The following is a 22,084-nucleotide window of genomic DNA, read 5'->3' as shown; positions in this document are numbered from 1 at the left end:
AAGGTTCATTAAAATTAATTTTGTTTATACTGAGCAACAAAATTTCTACTATGTTATATAAATATTGTTTACTGTGCTTCAGTGGTTTGAAGTGACTTGTTTATGCATGCCCAAATGCTAAATCTTATTTCTTTTTCCCTGTAGTAGCAGATGATGAATATATAGGAGACAAAAAAGATGCTGAAAAAGAAAACATCAAGGAAAGCTTTAAAATAGTCTCCACCCATAATACCACAGAAATGAGAGGGGCAGTGGAAGGTAGTGAAGAAATGTACCATTTGGATACGGTGGTAAGTTGTCCATTTTATCTGTTTCTGTGACTCACAAATCACCAATTCACTGCAAACAGTCATAAGATAACCATACAACTTTTAAACAATCAAATGTCCAGGGTGGAATAACAATAATATGGAAAGGATAGATCACTACTGACCATGAAGAGGAAGCGCTGAATTGCAGATAGGCACAAAGAAAAAGAATGCTAGAAATACTTCAGCTTTCAGGTAAAGTCCTTCTTCAGAAACACAGAACTCAAAACACATTCACACAAGTTGTGTGAGTTGTTCTCGTGTGACTGTGTGTGTGTTTTCTACTCAATTCATTGTGAATAATCTCTTAAAAACTCACAACCTAGTGGCAATTGGAAGTGGCCTGAATTCAAAATAGCAAAGAAAATATGCATACTATGAACAAGGATATTAAAAAGTTATGAAAGACTGAAATAAAGTGGAAATCCTCTTGACATCTCAGTGTTAATTTATGTAGTATAATTCAGTAGAGAGAGGCAGAACACAATAAAGAAACAAATGAAGGATAAGGGTAAAGGAACAGGTAATTCAGCTTTATTCATAATTGAGCAAAACACATTTTTAACTTCAAAACTTTGTGGGGAGTAATGCAAAGCTCTGGAGTGATAAGACAAATAGTTGAGTGCTAATGTAAACTTGGAGGCTACAAAACATAATGGGAATCCATTTGTTCCTCTAGATTAAATGAAAGCAGAAAAACATTTCAGACTCTCACTTTCTGTTTAATAAAACCAGTCAAATTACCTAAATGCAAACAAGAACAAAGTATGTTAACTAAGGCTGCTTTATACAAAGTGGTTAATTACTATTAAATGTTGTTAACAGGAACAGTTTACGTACATTCAACTAATCATCAGGTAGGCTACTGTAGAGTACTGCTGCATTCAGGTCTTTGGACTTGACACTTGAAACAGTGTGAATACGCAAAAGAAAACTTTTCATTAAAAATGTTATTAGTTCATAAGATATTAGTATGGTTGGATAACATTCCTTAAACAGCCCAAATATTTTTGTAACATTCAAATGTTCCAGTAAGTACACTTGTCTTGTATCTTTGAACCTGTAGTGGCTGCGGTGACCTTTGAAACTTTTAATGTGGCTGCATGTTAAGGGTTGAAGCTTCTTATAGAAAGACTGTTTTTGCCTCTATTGCCAATTGGTGGACACCCACTACACTGCAGGCCCTATTGTATGTATTCAAGTATATTTTTGTAATAGCATGAATGAAGCAAAATGCTTTGATACAAACAGGTATGACTCTTTTCATTTTGGTGCTATCACCTTTTCAAACTTTGTATTTGTAACTAATATCAGAGAGTTTTGCCATATATTCATCATGTTGTGATCTGTATTTAACAGGGAGCGATGTAATTAAGCCTGCCAAATATTGGTTTTGCTCATTGTGTGGATCAAGCAGGTCAAAATTACAGGGTATTAAAGTCATTCTGCTTCAGCTGTCTCGACAAAACAAGTTCAGTCTAAGACTTTTATGGAGTTCTCATCTCGTGCATACTTAGTTGTATTTGTCTGTTAACCTGTGTCTGTTCATTGATCTTTGCAGCCTTGTCTGAATTTTTTGCTATCACGAAAACACTTGCAACGTGTTTATATCAGCCAAATAAATAACCCTACAGTCAAAAAACCATAAAATAAGGCAGCTGTTTTGAAGAAACCTCACTGCAGCAAACAAAGCCACATCATATGCATCGTTATGTTTGGGCTGCCCTATGTCACAGATTGGATGACTTTCCTGCTTCTTTCAACCTTTTGCTTGAATCGCTTGGTTTCTTCACATTACAGTAAGACTTTCATGAGGGACAGAGAGTGTTGTAGATCTGCCCAGACCCAAGCCCCCTTAACTGTTTCTTGTAAGTCATGGAAACCAGTTGGAGCTGGGTGCAAGGCATGCTCATCTCTTGATGGTGTCCCAGATGTGCTAAATATGATTAAGGTCAGTGAAATGGGGAGGCAGAAAATAATATCCATGTCCCAAACAGTTTTGAAACAATGGCGGACTTACCTGAAGACCTTTTTCATCCCATTTGAAAAACCTGATGCATGATGCCGACATGACTTACCTGAATGCTGCCTTGTTATGAAATGGGATATATCGCCACATGTGTTTTTTGATGTACTTTTACCCTGCCATCAGTATTTGCCAACGTATGCCGTGACTCCAAAGCCAAGGCAAGTTTTTTTTCCATGCTTTAAGTGTCCAATGATAGTGTTTCTGTGTTCATGCTACTCTCAGCTCTGTGAATTGTGTTGAAAAGTGGTACATATTTGAGTGAGTCACTTCTGTTTAGTAGGGCTACTCACCATTTGATGTCCAGCATTGAACTGGTAAGAGGTTAGCTTCTTTGTGGCTTATCTTTTCACTGACACAGTCCATGATAGTCAATGGTGAACCCTGTCAATAACATGGTGTTGCCCATTGAAACTGGCACTGCCAGCAGCAGTTTTCCCTGAATCAAGGGGTACTGTGGTACCACCTTGACACAGTGGCGCATGGAAAGACTAGTGCTCGTACATCCTTGAAGTGCCTGAAGCATTGGGAATCTACAAGCTGCCATTGATAAAATGTCTAGCATTGCATGTCATGCTTATTTTGCACTTGACTGTCACACCATCAGCTAGTATACAGTCTGATGACATTCTTTCCATGTGACACATTAAACTACGCAATATTCTTTAGCTACGTGTCAGTTGTTTATGATTGTAACTAAGACTACAGGAAAAGGTGAAGAATTTGTGAATAACTCAGAAAATTGTCAAGCTTATAAAAGATGAAAGGAAGGCAAGATTGCAAAATTTGTGGGAAGTGTAAGAAACATAAAAATTTCATTCTGTAAGAAACATAAAAATTTCATTCTGTAAGAAACATAAAAATTTCATTCTGTAAGAAACATAACTTGTATTAAAAAAAGAAAGAAAACGTGCAAACAGATACACCAAGAGAGTGTCAGAGACAAAATTGCCAGGTTTTGAGGTAAGATGAAGTGCAGTTTCATGTGAAATTTTTGTTAGACGCAGAAGAAATGGTAGAAGACGGTAGTACTGAAATGGAAGAAATCAGCAATCTGGTAATGATCTCAGAGTTTGAGAGACACAGAATAGTTTAGGTGCAACAAATTGAAGCAGAACTTGATGAAATACCTTCATGGTTACTAAAACTAATGACAGGCCTAAAAAAACTAGAAATTTATTTGACCTGAGGTCCATAATTTATGAAATGAGAGATATACTAACAGATTAAAAGTATGGAACTGACAAGAGAGTACTGGTCAGTAAATAGAAGAACTGCAGATCAGTTACTCAGACTTGTAAGTTACGAGTGAGAATATGTACAGAAAACATTTTTATGAAAGTTTGGTTTCAGAGGCATCTAACTGACCAAAGTAAGAATTTCGACCTTATACTGAGCAAGAAACAGAACAATAAAGAGAAAATAGGGTATCTCAACATCATTTGAGGACCTTGAAAGAGTCCATTGATAACAAGAATTCCTGAGTTTAGCAAGGCCTTTACTGCTTAGAATAACCTTTTTGGATAAGTGCATCACCTTTTTAAGTATGGTGCTATGTCAGATTTCCTCTCCAGATATTGAAGGATTTTCATTTCAGCGTTTGAAGGAAAGCTAGAAAATCTGAAGAGAAGACTGCAAAGGCTCAGTTTAGATTCAGTAGTAGTCAGTGATGTGAAAAGGAAAGGAGACAAGGATTTCTAATTAAATGAATATAGGATAATAAAAACAGTAGCAGAAAATGGTATAACAGGAGTACAAGCCAGCCATTGTGGCCGAGCAGTTCTAGGCACTTCAGTCTGGAACTGTGCAACCGCTACAGTCACAGGTTCAAATCCTGTCTTGGGCATGGATGTGTGCGATGTCCTTAGGTTAGTTAGATTTAAGTAGACCTCAGATTTTAAGTTCAGTAGTGCTCAGAGCCATTTGGAGTACAAATAATTCTAAGTAGAAAGGCTGGGCAAACATAAGTTCCTGTAAACAGTTGAGTAATAGGATTATTCTCATCAGAATTGACAGAGGAGGAGGAGGACAGAAAAATACCAGTCAGATGATGAAATGGTTAGAAAAAGCTTCCAAAATAAGATTTGTATTGTAAGGTGTACATAGTAGTACATGTACATTCAGATCACAATGTAGTAATGATGAAGAGTAGGCTGAAGCTTAAGAGAATCATTAGGAAGACACATTGTGTAAATAGGTGGAATAGTGAAGTGTTTGAAAGCATCTGAGGCCATAGATGCAGGATAATGAATAACCAAGCTGGCAGTTAAGTTGAAGAGGAATGAACATCCCTAAAAGGGGCAATCACAGAAGAAGGACAGACTGATATAGGTACAAGGAAAATAGAGCTGTGAAGAACCTCGCATGAAAGAATAAATACTTCACAATTGATTGAAAAAGGAAGGAAATACAAAAATGTTGAGGAAAAAAAACAGGAAATTAGTAAGAAATGCAAGGAAGCTAAAGCAATATTTGTGCATCAAAAATATGAAGAAATTGAAAAGGAAGTGGTGGTAAGGATGGACAAATTCAGCATAGATTCAACATGTGAGACCCTTAAAGCACAAGTGGTGTAGCTCCACATTCCTCATTTTTAATAGGGTTGGGATTTTGCTCAACAAGTGAAATTCTGTTAACAAAGCAAACCATGTAATTCGTACCTACCATACATCTAGCAGTGCAGATTTCTGATGTGAGCTGATAGCTGAAGTGGTGTAGCTGGGAGTTACACAACTGTGCCTGCATTGTTTTGAGTTTTCTCAATTCACTGTGGATGTTCTATCTTTTGACTGTTCCCATGATAGGATTTTACCTGTTTATTTATTTGAATTGTGTTCAGTGTGATTCATTCAGTGTGATTCACCATGAGGTGTAGTGATGATGACATAATCAGAGAACAGATTATTTGGGATGATAAAGAAACCAGCAATGAATAATTTCCATCACATTCAGAGCCATCTTATTGGAAAATGGGGTCTTTTTCTGCTCAAAATACATTCTTGTGCTGCCTGATAAAACAGGAAATGCCACAATGTCATTGACCAAAGAATGGCAGCTAACGTATTTCACGTGACCATTGATGGAAGAAGTAAAACAGTATACAAAAAATATTTCTTGGAACATGAAATCATTTCAAGAAAACTCATGACTGGTCACAGTATTTGCTGCAGTGTAATTTGCAAACATAGCTTCAGTGTTCTCCAACCAAAATGGATAAAATAAAACTGAAAAATCAGTTTCTGATAGTTCACACTACTCCTTTCCTTTGACCAAAAAGCTTATATAATTTATATCTTTACAGTTTGGGTTGCCATGAGCTGTTGTCTAAATTAGGATTCATTTACTGCAGGGATGGCAACAATCGAGAAAGACAGACACTGAAAAATCATCCAGTGCCTTGGCTAAAGATGCAATGGACTTAGAATAAAAAGAGTATCCATTCAAAAAAATTTTCGAGGAAACTCTCTCAACAGACATTGAATTTCATAAGTAGGACTTCATGCAGGGATTTGAAAAAGGATGCACCATTTTTCTAACATACCTCAAGGAAAGCTGCACACAGCACCATGGGCTATTACAAAAGAGAAGAAGAAGGTCACAGAAGAACTTTTGTGCATCATTCCACCTGTTCAGTATTGTCAGAAGAAATAAGACTCAAAGTATTGGAGATGAAGACATTAGGTCACTGATGGAAATTACAGTACAGACAGTGAGTAACAAAGATAATGTGAAATTATGTTTACCATGGTGTTGACTGCCATGCATGTTTTTAAAATATATAAAATCCTTTAAAGATTCACACAATTACAGCACTGGTGCTGCTGCTCACAATGGTTTCAGCTCTCTGTAACTGCAGACGTGTGTGCAAGTTGCATTTGTGTGTGTGTGTGTGTGTGTGTGTGTGTGTGTGTGTGTGTGTGTGTGCTGCTGCTGACAAAGGCCTTAATGGACGAAAGCTATAATTGTGTGAACCTTTTTGTTGTGCCTATCGCGACTCAGCATCTCCACTATGTGGTGAGTAGCAACTTTCCTTCTCTGGTACTATTCTGATAACACCCATACATATTATGAAAATATATGTTTCACATCTCCTCCTAAACAGTGGCATCAATTTCAATCAAACTTGATACAATTTCAATCAAACTTGATACACAAATCACTTACTGTCTGGAAAGAATCACTCTGGAGATAAGAACCACCTACCTCTCAAAGGGGCGGGGGTGAAAAAGAAGTGTGTTTCAAGATGCTCAAATACACAGACTTTACTCGTCCAATATTTGAGAATGAGACTACTTAGTGAGTTGCAACAAACTTCACACCTTATTACAAACATTTATGAAACTTTTTCTTGCTGATACCCCCTACAAAGCGATGAAAGGAAAAAAGTTTATCACTTATTACATTTTCATTGTTCGTGAAGTAAAACTACCACATTGGTCTTGACGTTTTAACTTATTACGTCTTTACTGCTAATTCTATTCATTACACATTTTGCCGACAATTTTCACATATATCACTGAATGTACTTGCAAAATTATATCACTCAGAAGAATTATGACGGTTTTGAAAAATAAACAGCTCCTCTATAAAAATCAACATGGATTCTGCAAACAGAGATCCTGCGAAACTCAGCTCGCTCTGCTCCTCCATGAGATCTACAGCGCAGTGGACAACAGCGCTCAGGCTGATGCTGTGCTCCTTGGCCTCAGTAAGGCATTTGACACCATCCTGCATTGCCATTAAATGAAAAAAAAAAAAAAAGTGAGCTTACAGAGTATCGAAGCAGACCTGCATTGGATTCAAGACTTTCTTGCAGATAGAACTCAACACATCGCTCTTAATGGAACTAAATCGACAGAGATAAAGGTGAAATAGAACCGTTGCTGTTCACAATGTATATAAATGATCTAATAGAAAGCATCAGGTGCTCTCTAAGGCTATTCACAGATGATGCAGTTGTTTATACTAAAGTAGCAATACCAGAAGATAGTAAGAATTTGCAGAACAACCTGCAGGGAATTGATGAATGGTGCAGACTCTGGCAGTTGAGAAATAAATGTAACATATTGCGCATACATAGGAAAAGAAATCCACTACTGTCCAGCTACACTATTGATGACAGACAGCTGGAAACATCGTCTGCCATAAAATATCTAGGCGTAATTATCCAGAGCGACCTTAAGTGGAATGACCATATTATAACACAGAAATTGGGAAAAGCAAACACAAGACTCAGATTAATTGGAAGAATCTTAAGGAAATGTAACCCACCCATGAAAGAAGTGACTAATAAGGTGCTTGTTCGCCCGATTGTTGAGTATTGTTCATCTATCTGGGATCCCTATCAGGTAGGCCTGGTAGAGGAGATAGAGAACATCCAATGAAGAGTGGCATGTTGCATCGTGGGTTCGTTTAGCTGGTGAGAGAGCATTATGGAGATGCTAAACAAACTCCACTGGCAAGCATTACAAGAGCAACATTGTGCATCATAGAGAGATTTACTATTGAAATTTCGGGACAGCACTTTTCAGGAGGAGTCAGACGACGTATTACTTCCCCCCAGATACATCTCGCGTATTGACTACGAGGAGAAAATTCGAGAAATTAGAGCCAGTACAGAGGCTTACCAAAAATCATTCTTCCCACACACTATTCGCGAGTGGAACAGGGTTGGAGGGATCAGATAGTGGTAGTGTAAGTACCCCCCACCACTCACCATTAGGTGGCTTGCGGAGTATGATGTAAATGTAGATACGACGTCATAGACACTATGATGTGTGAAAACTGCCGCATCATACATGATTTTTTTTTAAATTAATTACTTCTTTACTATTAACTCTATTCTCAATATATTTTGCAGACAGTATCAATCTATGCCACTGAATGTACCTGCTAAAACTACCTCTTTGCACTACACATTGTTCAGGAGATATTACATCATGTACACTGAGATCCATGAAAACCTGCTACATTATGCATGACGTTTCAATTTGTACTTCTTTTCTACTGAATCTATTTGTAACCCATTTCACAGACAATCTCGAAATAAACCACAGAATCTGCCTGCAAAATTATACCATTATATGACACACACAGTTCAGGAGATTTAATGTCATAAACACTTAGCTTCGCGAACACAAAACTGCAGGGCATTATTTGCTAAAGATGCAGGTGAAACAATTGTACACATATGTGGGAAATATATGTGATGTATGCATAAACAGTAGAAGTCACAGATAAAACGCTCCTCCTAAACATCTGGAACAATTTCTACCAATGTTGGTACACACATTATTTACTATCCGGAAAGATATACTGTGGGAGTAAGAATGAGCAACACTTTATTTGGGTAAGAATGATAAATTGGAGAGAGAAGGGGGAGGAAGAGATGGACTAACGTAATTTTAGAAGAAATACATACCTAGGCAACGCTGGATACTCAGCTAGTATATGATAAAAAAGTAACACAGAAAGTACATTTGAGTTTTGTATAACAATCCTAGTAAACCATTCAGTATTTAAAAAAAAAAAAAAAAAAAAAAGTGTAATGTGAAACTTGTTGACAGATTAAAACTGTGTGCTGGACCGATAGTCAAACTTGGGATCTTTGCCTTTTCCGGGCAAGTGCTCTGCCTACTGAGCTACCCAAGCACGAATCATGGTGCGTCTTCACAGCTTTACTTCTGCCAGTACCTCGTCTCTTACCTTCCAAACTTCACGTAAGTTCTCTTGCAAGGTACTGACAGAAGTAAAGCTGTGAGGATGAGTCGTGCTTGGGTAGCTCAGTCGGTAGAGCACTTGCCCGGGGAAGGCAAAGGTCTCAAGTTCGAATCTTGGTCTGGCACACAGTTTTAAACTGCCAGGAAGCTTAATACCAGTGCTCACTCTGCTGCAAAGTGCACCACTTTTGCTCTAAGGAACTCATGTGGAAACGTAGAAATAACTTTCAGTGAAATAAAAATTAAGGGCATAAGCATTAGGAGTGCAAAAAGAGTTCCCCTGTTACGTACAGAGGAGAGTGCAGGGAAATGGAAACAGTACATTGAGAACATCTAAATGGAGAAGGAACTACACTCCTGGAAATGGAAAAAAAGAACACATTGATACCGGTGTGTCAGACCCACCATACTTGCTCCGGACACTGTGAGAGGGCTGTACAAGCAATGATCACACGCACGGCACAGCGGACACACCAGGAACCGCGGTGTTGGCCGTCGAATGGCGCTAGCTGCGCAGCATTTGTGCACCGCCGCCGTCAGTGTCAGCCAGTTTGCCGTGGCATACGGAGCTCCATCGCAGTCTTTAACACTGGTAGCATGCCGCGACAGCGTGGACGTGAACCGTATGTGCAGTTGACGGACTTTGAGCGAGGGCGTATAGTGGGCATGCGGGAGGCCGGGTGGACGTACCGCCGAATTGCTCAACATGTGGGGCGTGAGGTCTCCACAGTACATCGATGTTGTCGCCAGTGGTCGGCGGAAGGTGCACGTGCCCGTCGACCTGGGACCGGGCCGCAGCGACGCACGGATGCACGCCAAGACCGTAGGATCTTACGCAGTGCCTTAGGGGACCGCACCGCCACTTCCCAGCAAATTAGGGACACTGTTGCTCCTGGGGTATCGGCGAGGACCATTCGCAACCCTCTCCATGAAGCTGGGCTACGGTCCCGCACGCCGTTAGGCCGTCTTCCGCTCACGCCCCAACATCGTGCAGCCCGCCTCCAGTGGTGTCGCGACAGGCGTGAATGGAAGGACGAATGGAGTCGTGTCATCTTCAGCGATGAGAGTCGCTTCTGCCTTGGTGCCAATGATGGTCGTATGCGTGTTTGGCGCCGTGCAGGTGAGCGCCACAATCAGGACTGCATACGACCGAGGCACACAGGGCCAACACCCGGCATCATGGTGTGGGGAGCGATCTCCTACACTGGCCGTACACCACTGGTGATCGTCGAGGGGACACTGAATAGTGCCCGGTACATCCAAACCGTCATCGAACCCATCGTTCTACCATTCCTAGACCGGCAAGGGAACTTGCTGTTCCAACAGGACAATGCACGTCCGCATGTATCCCGTGCCACCCAACGTGCTCTAGAAGGTGTAAGTCAACTACCCTGGCCAGCAAGATCTCCAGATCTGTCCCCCATTGAGCATGTTTGGGACTGGATGAAGCGTCATCTCACGCGGTCTGCACGTCCAGCACGAACGCTGGTCCAACTGAGGCGCCAGGTGGAAATGGCATGGCAAGCCGTTCCACAGGACTACATCCAGCATCTCTACGATCGTCTCCATGGGAGAATAGCAGCCTGCATTGCTGCGAAAGGTGGTTATACACTGTACTAGTGCCGACATTGTGCATGCTCTGTTGCCTGTGTCTATGTGCCTGTGGTTCTGTCAGTGTGATCATGTGATGTATCTGACCCCAGGAATGTGTCAATAAAGTTTCCCCTTCCTGGGACAATGAATTCACGGTGTTCTTATTTCAATTTCCAGGAGTGTATATGCTGACATGATAGAAGGGAAAATGGGCTTTGATTTGGAAGACATAAGGATTCAGTATTAGTCAAATTTGAGTGAGTTGTGGACGACTTGCAATAAAATATGATAGATGGGATGGATAACATTCTTTTGGAATTTCCACGATCAGTGGAGGAAAGTGGCAGTCAAACAATTATTCAAGTTAGTTTGCAAAATCTATGAGACTGGAGACATGACATTGGACTTTAGGAATCCCAAAGATATCAAAGGTAGGTAAATGTGAGAACTACCGCATAACCAGCTTGACAGCTCATGTGTAAATGTTGCTAACAAGAATAATATACAAAAGAATGGAAAAGAAAATTTAGAAACTGGTAGATGACGATCAGTTTGGCTTCAGTAAAGGTAAAGGCACCAGAGAGGCAGTGTTGGCATATCATTTAATAATGGAGGCAATACTTGAGAAAAATTAAGACACCTCCGTAGCATTTGTCAAGCTAGAAAAGATATTCAGCGACATAAAATGATGCAAAACTTTTGCAATTTTCAGAAAATAGGTGTAAGCCATAGTGAAAGACATGAAGCATGGAGTATGTACAAAGAACCAAGAGGGAACAATAAGAATGAAAGACCAAGAGAGAAGTCCTCTGTACATCAAAGAGAGAATTTTCAAAATGAAAGAAAGTCAGGATTGGGTTTAAAATTCAGAGTGAGAGGATATCAGTGATATGATTCACTGATGACATTACTATTGTCAGTGAATGTGAGTAACAATTGCAGGACCTACTGAATAGAATAAACAGCCTAATGAGCACAGAATATGAACTGAGAGTAAAAGAAAGAAATACAAAAGTAGCAGAAATAAGATTGGCGATAAACTTATCACAATTCAGGGTCATGTTGTAGGCGAAGTGAAGAAACTCTACCAACTTGGAAGCAAAATAATGCCTGATGGGTGAAGCAAGGAAGATTGAAGAACCAGACTAGCGTAGGGAAAGAGGGTATCCCTTCCTAAAAGAATTCTACTATACTCCGATTAAAATAACTTTATGATTGACTAATGGCAGTGGCGGGGTGCAATGTTGCAGGAATGCAGCCAACCACAATTCACAAGGTACTGCGTGTAATCTGCAAAACCGGCAACACCGCACATTCATGGCACTCAAGAATGAACTACGGTTGCTTGACAGCTGGGGACTAATGACCTCAGATGTTAAGTCCCATAGTGCTTAGAGCTATTTGAACCATTTGAGCAGACAGCTGGACCCTACAACTTGCCTTGCTGAAATACCAGTCACAGAGTTATTTTTAATTGGAGTATAGTATCAAACGTATGCCTCAATTTGAGGAAGATGTTTGTAATGTAAATCTGGAGCTCAGCATTATAAGGTAATGAATCCTGGGAAATGGAAAAACCAGAAAAGAAAATAATTGGAACATTTGAAATGAAACTGTAAGAAATGAAGCAGGCCTCCACAAAATATGTGGAAAACGCAGACTAGGTGGAGGGCAGGATGGAAAGTCACTATTAAGACTTTGGCAAATAACTAGAGAGAGCCGTAGAAGGCAAAACCTGTAGGAGAAGACAGAGATTGAAATGTAGCCAACAAATTGGGTTAAGTGCTACTCTGAGATGAGACAAATATCAGCTGTATATTATTTGTTTTGTAACATTTTAAATGATAAGAGTTAGTGCTTCAAGATTTGCATATAAATTTATTGTATGAAAAAAATTTCTTTGTGAGTGAATGGGAACTTTCATGGAAGATTGTTGTCTGTTTATTTTCTTTATATGCTACTTTAAAAATGGCATGTATCTTACAACTAAGAATGAGTAGGTCAAAATCTTCTATCCTGCTTCAGTCCATAGTCTGCATTTTCTTTTTATCTTTTTTCTTGCGAGTTTCAGAGTGACTTTTCTGTCCTTTGCCATCTTTTTATGTGTTTCCTTATTACTTGTGTAGAACGCAGTAACTTCAGTTCCATAATAATTTTATCTTCAGGATAGTAAAACTTCTACACCACAGAAACGTGCTGCTAGTTCTCTTTCACTCTCTGGTTACATAAAGGGCAGCAATGTTGCAGAGGATAAAAACAGTATGTATGTGACACTGAGTCCTTTACTTTCTTGTGTTTTCCTTTTAATAAAATCATGTTTACCTTGAATTAACAAAGATTTGTCTCATGTTATAGGCAATATCAGGGCAGATGAAGATCAATTAAGTAGAATTTCGACAAATCTGTGTTCCACTGAAGAAGACACTCCAATGAAAATATAAGTGGTCCAAAGTGGTGTGAAACAGTGCTTGAATTTTATAGTGTGCTGCTATTAATACTTGACCTTTTGTGAAGAACAGTTGTTGCAGCTACATATTCACTGGAAGCTGGTAGTGAACTGTGAATTGCAGTGTCTATTTATTTATTTTTTTCTATAGCTCTTCACAGTTTAGAATGTGATAACCTGCAATTTGGACAGTGATGTGTAAGAATTTTGTAAATTTTTGTACAGTAACCTTTATACTTATATTTGTACTATGTTAGTGATGAAACTCCTCGCAATAAATGTCTCAAGATGCTCTAGACATTGAGGTTCTGTTTTATTATATACACGGAATAGTTCAGTATTCTCAGGCAACAGAATTATTCACAGGTGGGATACAAATTATTATGTCATATCCTCTGCCACACACTTTATACTGATCTGCAGAGTATGTACTTCGCCAAGAAAAACTCTGCTGGCTGGGATGGGATACTCACCAAAATAATTAAAAAAGTTTACAGCATAATAGCTCATCCTCTCTCTCTCATAATAAACAAATCCTTTGAAGAAGGTTACTTCCCTGATCTCTTTAAATATGTGGAAGTAAAACCATTGTTTGAAAAAGATTCAAAACATGATATGGGAAAGTATCACCCCATATCCATACTCCTTGTCATATCAAAAATATTTGAAAAAAATGCTGCTTTACAGATACAAAGCTTCATTACACAGAATGATATCATTTCACATACCCAATTTGGCTTCCAACAAGGCAAAAACACAGTAGATGCGATAAGTGAGTTTATCGAAAAAATTACTTCATCACTATATAGGAAAGCTAAGGTCACAGGAATATTCTGTGATCTTATAAAAGCATTCGACTCTGTAAACCATGCCCTGATGCTTTTCAAACTGAACAGGTATGGAATAAGGGACGTTGCTTTGATATGGTTTGAATCATATCTCTTGTAGAGGAAACAAAGAGTGGTATTCACATCAAATGAAGCAGATCACTTCTCCAAGTGGAAAACTGTCTCACTAGGTGTTCCTCAAGGCTCAATCCTTGGACCCATTTTATTGCTGTTTTTTGTAAATGACTTGCCTCTCAATATAAATACTCATTTAACTTTGTTTGCAGATTATACTTCCGCCCTAATTGAAAATGAAAATTCTGACAATATACCACAGAATCTCATGCATATGTTAAGTAACGTGGAAACATGGTTCAGTCAAAATGGCTTAAGGCTAAACATTTCAGAAACCCACATGATGAGTTTTAAAACCAAACATTCAAAAACTGAAAAAATCTGTGTCACTCACAACAATCAAAAAATGGAAGTACTTGACTCAGTCAGGTTCCTGAGAATAAACTTAGACAGAACTTTGAGTTGGAATTCTCATATAGAATATCTAGCAAATAAATTAAACAGCCTTGCATTTGCAATGGAAATTTTAGCCTGTGCCACTGATATGGCCACCAGGAAAATAGCATATTATAGCTACTTTGAATCGGTTATTCGATATGGAATAATTTTTTGGGGAAACTCAGGAAATGTTACACGAATTTTAAAGTTGCAAAAAAGAATCATTCGCAACATGTGCTCTGCACAGCCGAGGGCATCATGTCGACCATTATTTAAATACCTAAAAATATTAACTGTCCCCTCTTTATACATCTTTGAGGTGGTTCTTTTCCTATGCCGCAGAGCTGATCTATCAGGGGGGAAAAAAAAAACATTTTGAACACTCATATGACAAGACATAAAGAGAACTTTATGCTTACCTGTCATCTCTTGAAACTTCATAACACAATAAAAGGGTGTGACATAATGACTATGAAGATAAATATTTTAAAAAGCAAGTTACATGATTTTCTAATTGAACGATGCTACTGCTCTGCGGAAAATTTCATGAAGGACGAAGTTATACTTTCTCTACTCACACTTGCCACCAATACATCCTTATTCTCCCCTGCACATATGGTGGTTGTTAGTTCTTAGTCTGTTACTTAAATGTGCAACCAATTACAAACTACAAGAACCTAACAACAAAAACAATTACTGATCTGTGGGTAACTGATTTGTGGTGCACAGGTACACGTAAAGGAGATCTGATGTCCCAAGTTTTGAGCTACAGATATTTTTGTAGCATGTAGGTTCTAGATGAGATTTACACATCTACACCAAGACTGAAACATGAAACTGTGTTTTGTGTGCCAAAAGCAGAACATGATCAGAGGCTGCAAGAAGGCAGCACAGAAACATTGACCAAAGTTTTCTGTGCCCCAAGTATTATAAAATTAATTTTTCTTTTTCTCTCCTTACATCAGACCTCAAAGTAGATTACTGAGGGTGTGATCCATAAAAGACAGTAATCCACACACTTCAGAAGATTCAGGCTGTTCTAAAGAATATAACATGCCACAGGCACAGACAAAGTTATCTGAAACAGAGTGGCACAGACTGTGGAACAGTGATTATCGTCCTACTGATCATACTTTGTGACACGCAATTAATACAGGCACTGCTTAGTGACTACTGCCTTCACTAAGTTACACCTGCAGGACATGGTTGGGCCTTAAGCAGCAAAACTGACTAATCTAAAATCATACGTTTCTCGGCTGTTATCGCTTACAGCCACTTCATGTTGTGCACACTATAGTCAAGGCTAGGGGTTTTGTTATTGATCAGATTTATTAAACAGCAAGAGGAAAACACAAGACTGAAGTGCAACGATTGATTGTACCAATGATAGCTGCTGCTGCTGAAAAGACCCATAACTTTAGCAAGGAAACACAGTACTACACAACTAACTCTATTGTTGCCCATAGTGCTACATCAAATATTTATAAATGTGCTGCTACATCAGATGTTAACATTTGTCTGTGTTTAAGCGGGCATGTATGTATTTTCAAAACTTAATGTACTGTCCGCATACGTTTTTACATTTTTTGAAAATGTCGATATTTTTTTTTAGTTTTGGTGATTAGAATCTTTTGGTTTTGGTTTTCATAACTTCTCATCAACAATTTATATGGTTTTTACTTCAGTTACAGAACTACATCATCATGGACTTATGTGGAAGAATCTATCAAATCTTTGTTTGATAAAAATATTGAAATTTATGATGAAAAGTGTTTTGATCAGTTTTCAAATTTAAAAAAGAAATTATGGTCACTTATGATGGAAAATCCAGCCAAGCCAGAAGTAATGATGCAATTACATTGAGTCATCTAGTAGTGAAAAACAGTTTGGTGAATTAATTAAAATTGTGTATTTTTTCCTTGAAGTGCAGCCCATAATGCTTGGTTGTTCTTAATACAACCACAGTGGGCAAAGGAGAGAAATAGACTGACAGTTGCATGGTAAAATTTTATTTTTGTCAATAAAAGGAACTTTTAAACAAGATTCAGTCCACTGAAAAATACACAAGGGATATGGAATCTAAAGTAAAGTAGGTTGAAAAATTAAGCAAATACAGAATATTAACCTTTGGAAATATAAACACTGATATAAGGCTTAAGACATCAAAACAGCTTTATCAACAGAATATGTTAAGACAGCATTAATAACAATCCACCAATGCAGTAATCCTGTCTTGAAGTCATCACCAATGTTGAAAAAGATCTGTATTAATTAGGGTTGTTCAATACTTACTTTCTTTCAGACAGTGAAGGTATATGGTTAAAGTTAAAAATTAATAACCCTCTATCTGACCGCCTCAAAGCAAAGCATATTAGGCTACTGTATGATCAAAATATTGACAACTACAGGATGCAGTTGCAGGTGATTAGATGGTATGACACCCTGCTTGAAAATGAGACTGTTGAGGATGCATTTGCAGTTTTCATCAATGTGCTCCCAGACATTTTTAAGACCTGTTGCCCAAAGATTCTGAAAAGAAATACAACAACAGCCCGAAAACAGGACTGTACATCTAAGTGGTTCACACCCACTCTGCCGAGACTTTGAATATTAATTATGATTTACTATCATAAATAGAAAAATTATGATGCAGACAAAGCTAGTTGCATAGGTTAAAAGAGTAAATACAGATCAGAAATCAGGTTAGCAAAGTGTAATGCAAATGACAATTACTTTAAAGAACTTGGAATATTGTTAGAAGGGAAACAGGGCAACTGAGAGCACAGGAAGACTGTATTTCTATCAAACTCAGTGAAAAGTTTAACAAAAAGTTAGAAGTAGAATATATTTTAATAATCATTTTTAAGTGTTGTAGAGAAAATGTGATCCAGTTGTTCATTAGGAAATGCAAGGTTGTATACAGAAGGGGCAATACCTATGCAATTTGATAATATTGAAATTCATTATATTAAAATTAGAAACACAATACATTTACTCAAAAGTAAAAGCTCACATGGAATTGATGGCGTTACCAACACAGAACTAAAAGCTTGTTCTCAACAGATAAGTAGGACTGTCAGCCACATGTGTAGTAGCTCACTGAAACATGGCATTTTTCTGGATAGACAAACATGCTATTGCTAAACCTTTGCATAAAAAAGGAGGTGAGTCTGCTGCTAATAACTACTGCCCAGTCTTATTTCTGACAGCTTTAACCCCTCCTCAACCCTCTCCCCCCCCCCCCCCCCCCCCGCCCACCACCACCGCCCCCTGCAGATTCAGTCGTTAGTTTAGACCTGAGGTTTTCCTGCCTGTCGTAAGAGGTGGCTAAAAGAAGTATCCTTTTCAGCCTTCAGCATTATGGTCCCCTTTAGGGTTTGACCCCCTCACTTTCCAAATTTTTCAGAAGTGTGCGTATTTTGGGGAAGGACACCTTACATGTTGCATCAAATATCTGTTGTGCACGTAGACCTTCTTTACCTATTATTGTCATGGCTCTATGATTCCACCCGTAATCCAGCAATTTGGGCGAGGACACCTTATGGGATGCATAATCTACATCTGGTGTCTGCTGTCTTCTTTCTCCCCCATGACAATACTGGATTTCTTTGCTGCCAATATCCAGCAAGGTAGCCAGTGTGTCGTGGACAGGCTGTCATGTACCCACTTGGTTGTACCTCCCTGACAACACAGGTATCACACTAATGATGCCTGAGATGCAAACTCCCCACATATGCCAAGGAGTAGATGTCCATCTACTTGGGGCATCAGGACTCCTGCCTTTGCTGAGGCTGATCGGAGTGGGTCGAACCAGGGCAGATGGATGACCTGCAGTCAAGTGGATCAAGTCATCTTTAGGTGGTGACCATATGGCCCCAGCAGTCTCTAACAAGGAAAATGTAGACTTCAGTGCCAAGAGATATGATCCCAAATCATTCCTTTCCCTAGCTATGCCATGGGAGGAATGTAGGGCTACAGAAACAAGAGAGGCATATTTGTCTTTCTACTTAGTTTGCAGCAGGACCAATGGGGACTCCTTTCTGGGTAGAAAGCCTCTGTTTTTCACAGAAAACCTAAGGGATAAGTTTGGAAGTGGTGGCATTGTACAAAATGCAAAGTGGGTCAGTCCAGATTGAGACAGCATCCCCAGCCCAGTCATGAGCATTGCTCGCCTGTGACATGCTGGCTGATATTCACGTTTTGATCACTCTCCATAAAAGCCTAAATATGGTCCAGGAGATTATTTTTCATCGAGACCTCCTGTTGCAGTCTGACGACGAGCTCTGTGCCAATTTACGATGGTGAGTCAAATGAAAACCTTGAATATTTTATAAAAATATTATTTATTGTGCAGAAGTGGTACAAAGCTGTATCACTTTTCAACATAATCTCCCCCACGCTCAATGCAAGTCCTCCAGCGCTTCCAACGTGCTTGAATTCCTTTAGAAAAAAATTCTTTTGGTAGTCCGCGCAACCACTAATGCACCGCGTGGTGTACCTTTTCATCAGAACGGAATTTCTTTCCTCCCATTGCGTCTTTGAGTGGTCCAAACATAGGGAAATCACTTGGGGCAAGGTCTGGTGAGTGTGGTAGATGAGGAAGACACTCAAAATGCAGGTCTGTGATTGTTGCAACTGTTGTACAGGCAGTGTGGGGTCTTGCATTGTCATGTTGCAAAAGGACACCTGCTGACAGCAATCCACTTCACTTTGATTTGATTGCAGGCCGCAGATGATTTTTTAGGAGATCTGTGTATGATGCACTGGTGACAGTGGTCCCTCTAGGCATATAATGCTCCAGAATGACGCCCTTTTCGTTCCAAAAGAGAGTCAGCATAACCTTCCCTCCTGATGGTTCTGTTCGAAACTTCTTTGGTTTTGGTGATGAGGAATGGCGCCATTCCTTGCTCGCTCTCTTCATTTCCCATTGGTGGAAGTGAACCCAGGTCTCGTCCCCAGTAACGATTCTTGCAAGAAAGCCATCACCTTCTCGTTCAAAGCACCGAAGAAGTTCTTCACAAGCATCAACACGTCATTCTCTCATTTCAAGAGTCAGCTGCCATGGCACCCATCTTGCAGACACTTTGTGAAACTGGAGCACATCATGCACAATGTGGTCTGCTGACCCATGACTAATCTGTAAACATGCTGCAATGTCATTCATGTGGGGTCACAAGTCGTTGTGCCTGACCTGGACGAGGAGCATCTTCCACTGAAGTCACACCATTTGCGAACTTCCTACTCCATTCGTAGACTTGCTGCTGTGACAAACATGCATCGCCATACTGAACCTTCATTCGTTGATGAATTTCAATAGGTTTCACACCTTCACCCTAAAACCGAATAACAGAACGCTGTTCATCCATGGTGCTAGTCGCAAGTGGGGCAGCCATCTTTATACTGATACTGCGACGGTATGTGTGCATCTGCGCTATGCTGCCACCTACAGGCCATTGTGCACGCTGTTTGTAGCACGCTTACCAACTTACAGGATAACGGCGCGAAATTTCGATTTGTTATTACAAATTTAAGGTTTTCATTTGACTCACCCTCGTAGAACGATGTGGTGTTCACTTTGTCTGGCACATATATAGGGGACCTAAAGATAATAGCATTGCTACTGGTTTCTTCATCTTCGCTTTTGAGGATGATCTGTTACCTGAAAATGTCAGGTTGACGGTACACCGATGTGACATAAAACCTTACATCCCTCCCCCTATGCAGCGCTTCAAGTTCAGGAAGTTCAGGCACATGTCTTACTGGTGCAATTCCAGCGCCACCTGTAGAGACTGTGGACATCCATTGAACCCGAATACTCCATGTGCCTCTCCTCCCACCTGTGTCAACTATGGAGAACACCACTCACCCTGGTCACTGGAATGCATAGTACTGGAAAAAGAGAGGAAAATTATGGATTACTAGTCCCTGGACTGGCTGACTTATCGAGAGGCTTAACAGAAATATGAAAGGTTGAGCTCCATTAGCCTGACATCTTCCTATGCTGCAGCTAGAATGGTATCACCCTTGCTGGCAATGGTAGTCCCCTCATCTCTGCCTCATACAGTGTTTCCTCAGGGCCACCCATCTACTGGAACCCCCACTTCGTGTTTGGAGGCTATATATATATATATATATATATATATAGCGAACCTGTGCCCCCTCAAACACCTTTACAAACTGTGGCTGTCAGTATGAGGGCGACACCAGAAATTACCATCTGCAACATCTACCTGCCTCCAGATGGTGAAGTACCGCAACATGTCTTGGCTGCACTAATTTCTCAAGTCCCTCCACATAATCTACTTCTGGCTGATTTTAACGTCCATAACCCTTTGTAGGGTGGAACCAAGGTTACTGGCCATGGTAAAGATGTCGAGAATCAACTAACTCAGCTCGACCTTTGCTTCCAAAATACACTCATTTCACTGTGGCACGTGGCACATACTCGGCCATTTCTCTATCAGTTTGCAGTCCTGCCCTTCTACCATCTATCCACTGTGAAGCTCATGACAACTAGTGTGGTAGTGACCACTTTCCACTCTTCCTGTCTGCCCCTGGCGTCACTCACTTGGACACTTGACCAGATGGGCTCTTACCAAGGCTCACTTGGATGCTTTCGCCTCTGATACCACAGTTGGATCTCCATTGCTTGGTAACATCGATGTGATGATACAGGATGTTACTATAACCATTGTTTCTGCAGCTGAATCAGCAATCCCTTGCCCCGTTGTTCCTCAGGTTGTCCCCAGCCGAAGACAGTGCCGGAAATTGCTGCGGCCATTAGGGATCGAAGGCGAGCCCTACAATGTCATAAGTGGCACCCATCCATGGAGCACCTCATTGTCTTCAAACAGCTCAATGGCAGGGTCTGTCGTCTAATCAAAAGACGGCAGCACGAGTGCTGGGAATGGTACATCTTCACTAATGAAACACGAAGCTCTCCTTCCCAGGCTTGAACTAATCTCAGTCACCTTAACGGATACAGATCCCTGCAGATACACCTTGGATTTCCGCACATGGAGCTGTGTATACCGACACAGAGACAATTATGCTCGAATCTCTTTGTCTGAGAATTACTAGTCCATCTTTCATACCCTAAAACAGTGGGTGAAAAGACAGCACCTCTGTTTTAGTACATGCCATCCTGAGCCATATAATACTCCATTCACTGAGTGGGAATTTCTGAGTGCCCTTGCAGATTGTCATGACACAACCCTTGTGCCAAATCGCATCCATCACCAAATGATTAAACATCCGTCAGTGGATTACCAGCACCACCCCCTTGCTGTCTTCAACCGTATCTGGAGTCATGGTGATCGCCGTTGCAGTGGCGAGAAAGTATCATCGTTCCAGTGCTAAAACCTGGTAAGAACCCGCTGGATATGGATAGCTATCATCCAATTAGCCTCACCAACTTTCTGTTCAAGCTGCTCGAACGTATGGTGGCCCAGCGGTTGTGTTGTCTCCATGAGGCTCGGGGCCATGTGGCTCCATCCCAGGGTGGTTTTCGCCACTGACAACTTGGTATACCTGGTATCTGCCATCCAAACGGCCTTTCGCCGCAATCATCACATCATTGCCGTCTTTATTTACCTGATGAAACCGTAAGACACCACTTAGTGATACCACATCCTTGCTACATTGCACAAGTG

The 22,084-nt window shown here is 40.1% G+C and overlaps 1 protein-coding gene across 8 annotated transcripts in view; it reads left to right on the top strand.

Annotated features, from left to right (window-relative positions):
* LOC126183261 (neuropathy target esterase sws) overlaps positions 1-13,390 on the top strand; it is a 195,278-nt gene extending 181,888 nt beyond the window's left edge. For 2 of the 8 annotated variants that reach the window (XM_049925078.1, XM_049925077.1), the window contains exons 26-28: positions 145-290; positions 12,812-12,905; positions 13,002-13,390. In XM_049925078.1, the coding sequence (XP_049781035.1) occupies positions 145-290; positions 12,812-12,905; positions 13,002-13,087 (326 nt within the window). In that variant the 3' untranslated portion in view covers positions 13,088-13,390. Of the gene's footprint in view, positions 1-144; positions 291-391; positions 504-5,683; positions 6,044-12,811; positions 12,910-13,001 lie in introns of those variants that run through there. The other 6 variants (XR_007536712.1, XR_007536713.1, XR_007536714.1 and 3 more) reach the window with 6 other exon arrangements.
* Positions 13,391-22,084: the final 8,694 nt, after the last annotated feature.

The sequence above is a fragment of the Schistocerca cancellata genome, chromosome 4, assembly GCF_023864275.1.
Source record: "Schistocerca cancellata isolate TAMUIC-IGC-003103 chromosome 4, iqSchCanc2.1, whole genome shotgun sequence".
In the NCBI taxonomy this organism is placed as follows: Eukaryota; Metazoa; Arthropoda; class Insecta; order Orthoptera; family Acrididae; genus Schistocerca; species Schistocerca cancellata.
The sequence above is the reverse complement of the archived record's forward strand: the minus strand, read 5'-3'. Positions and strand labels throughout refer to the sequence as shown.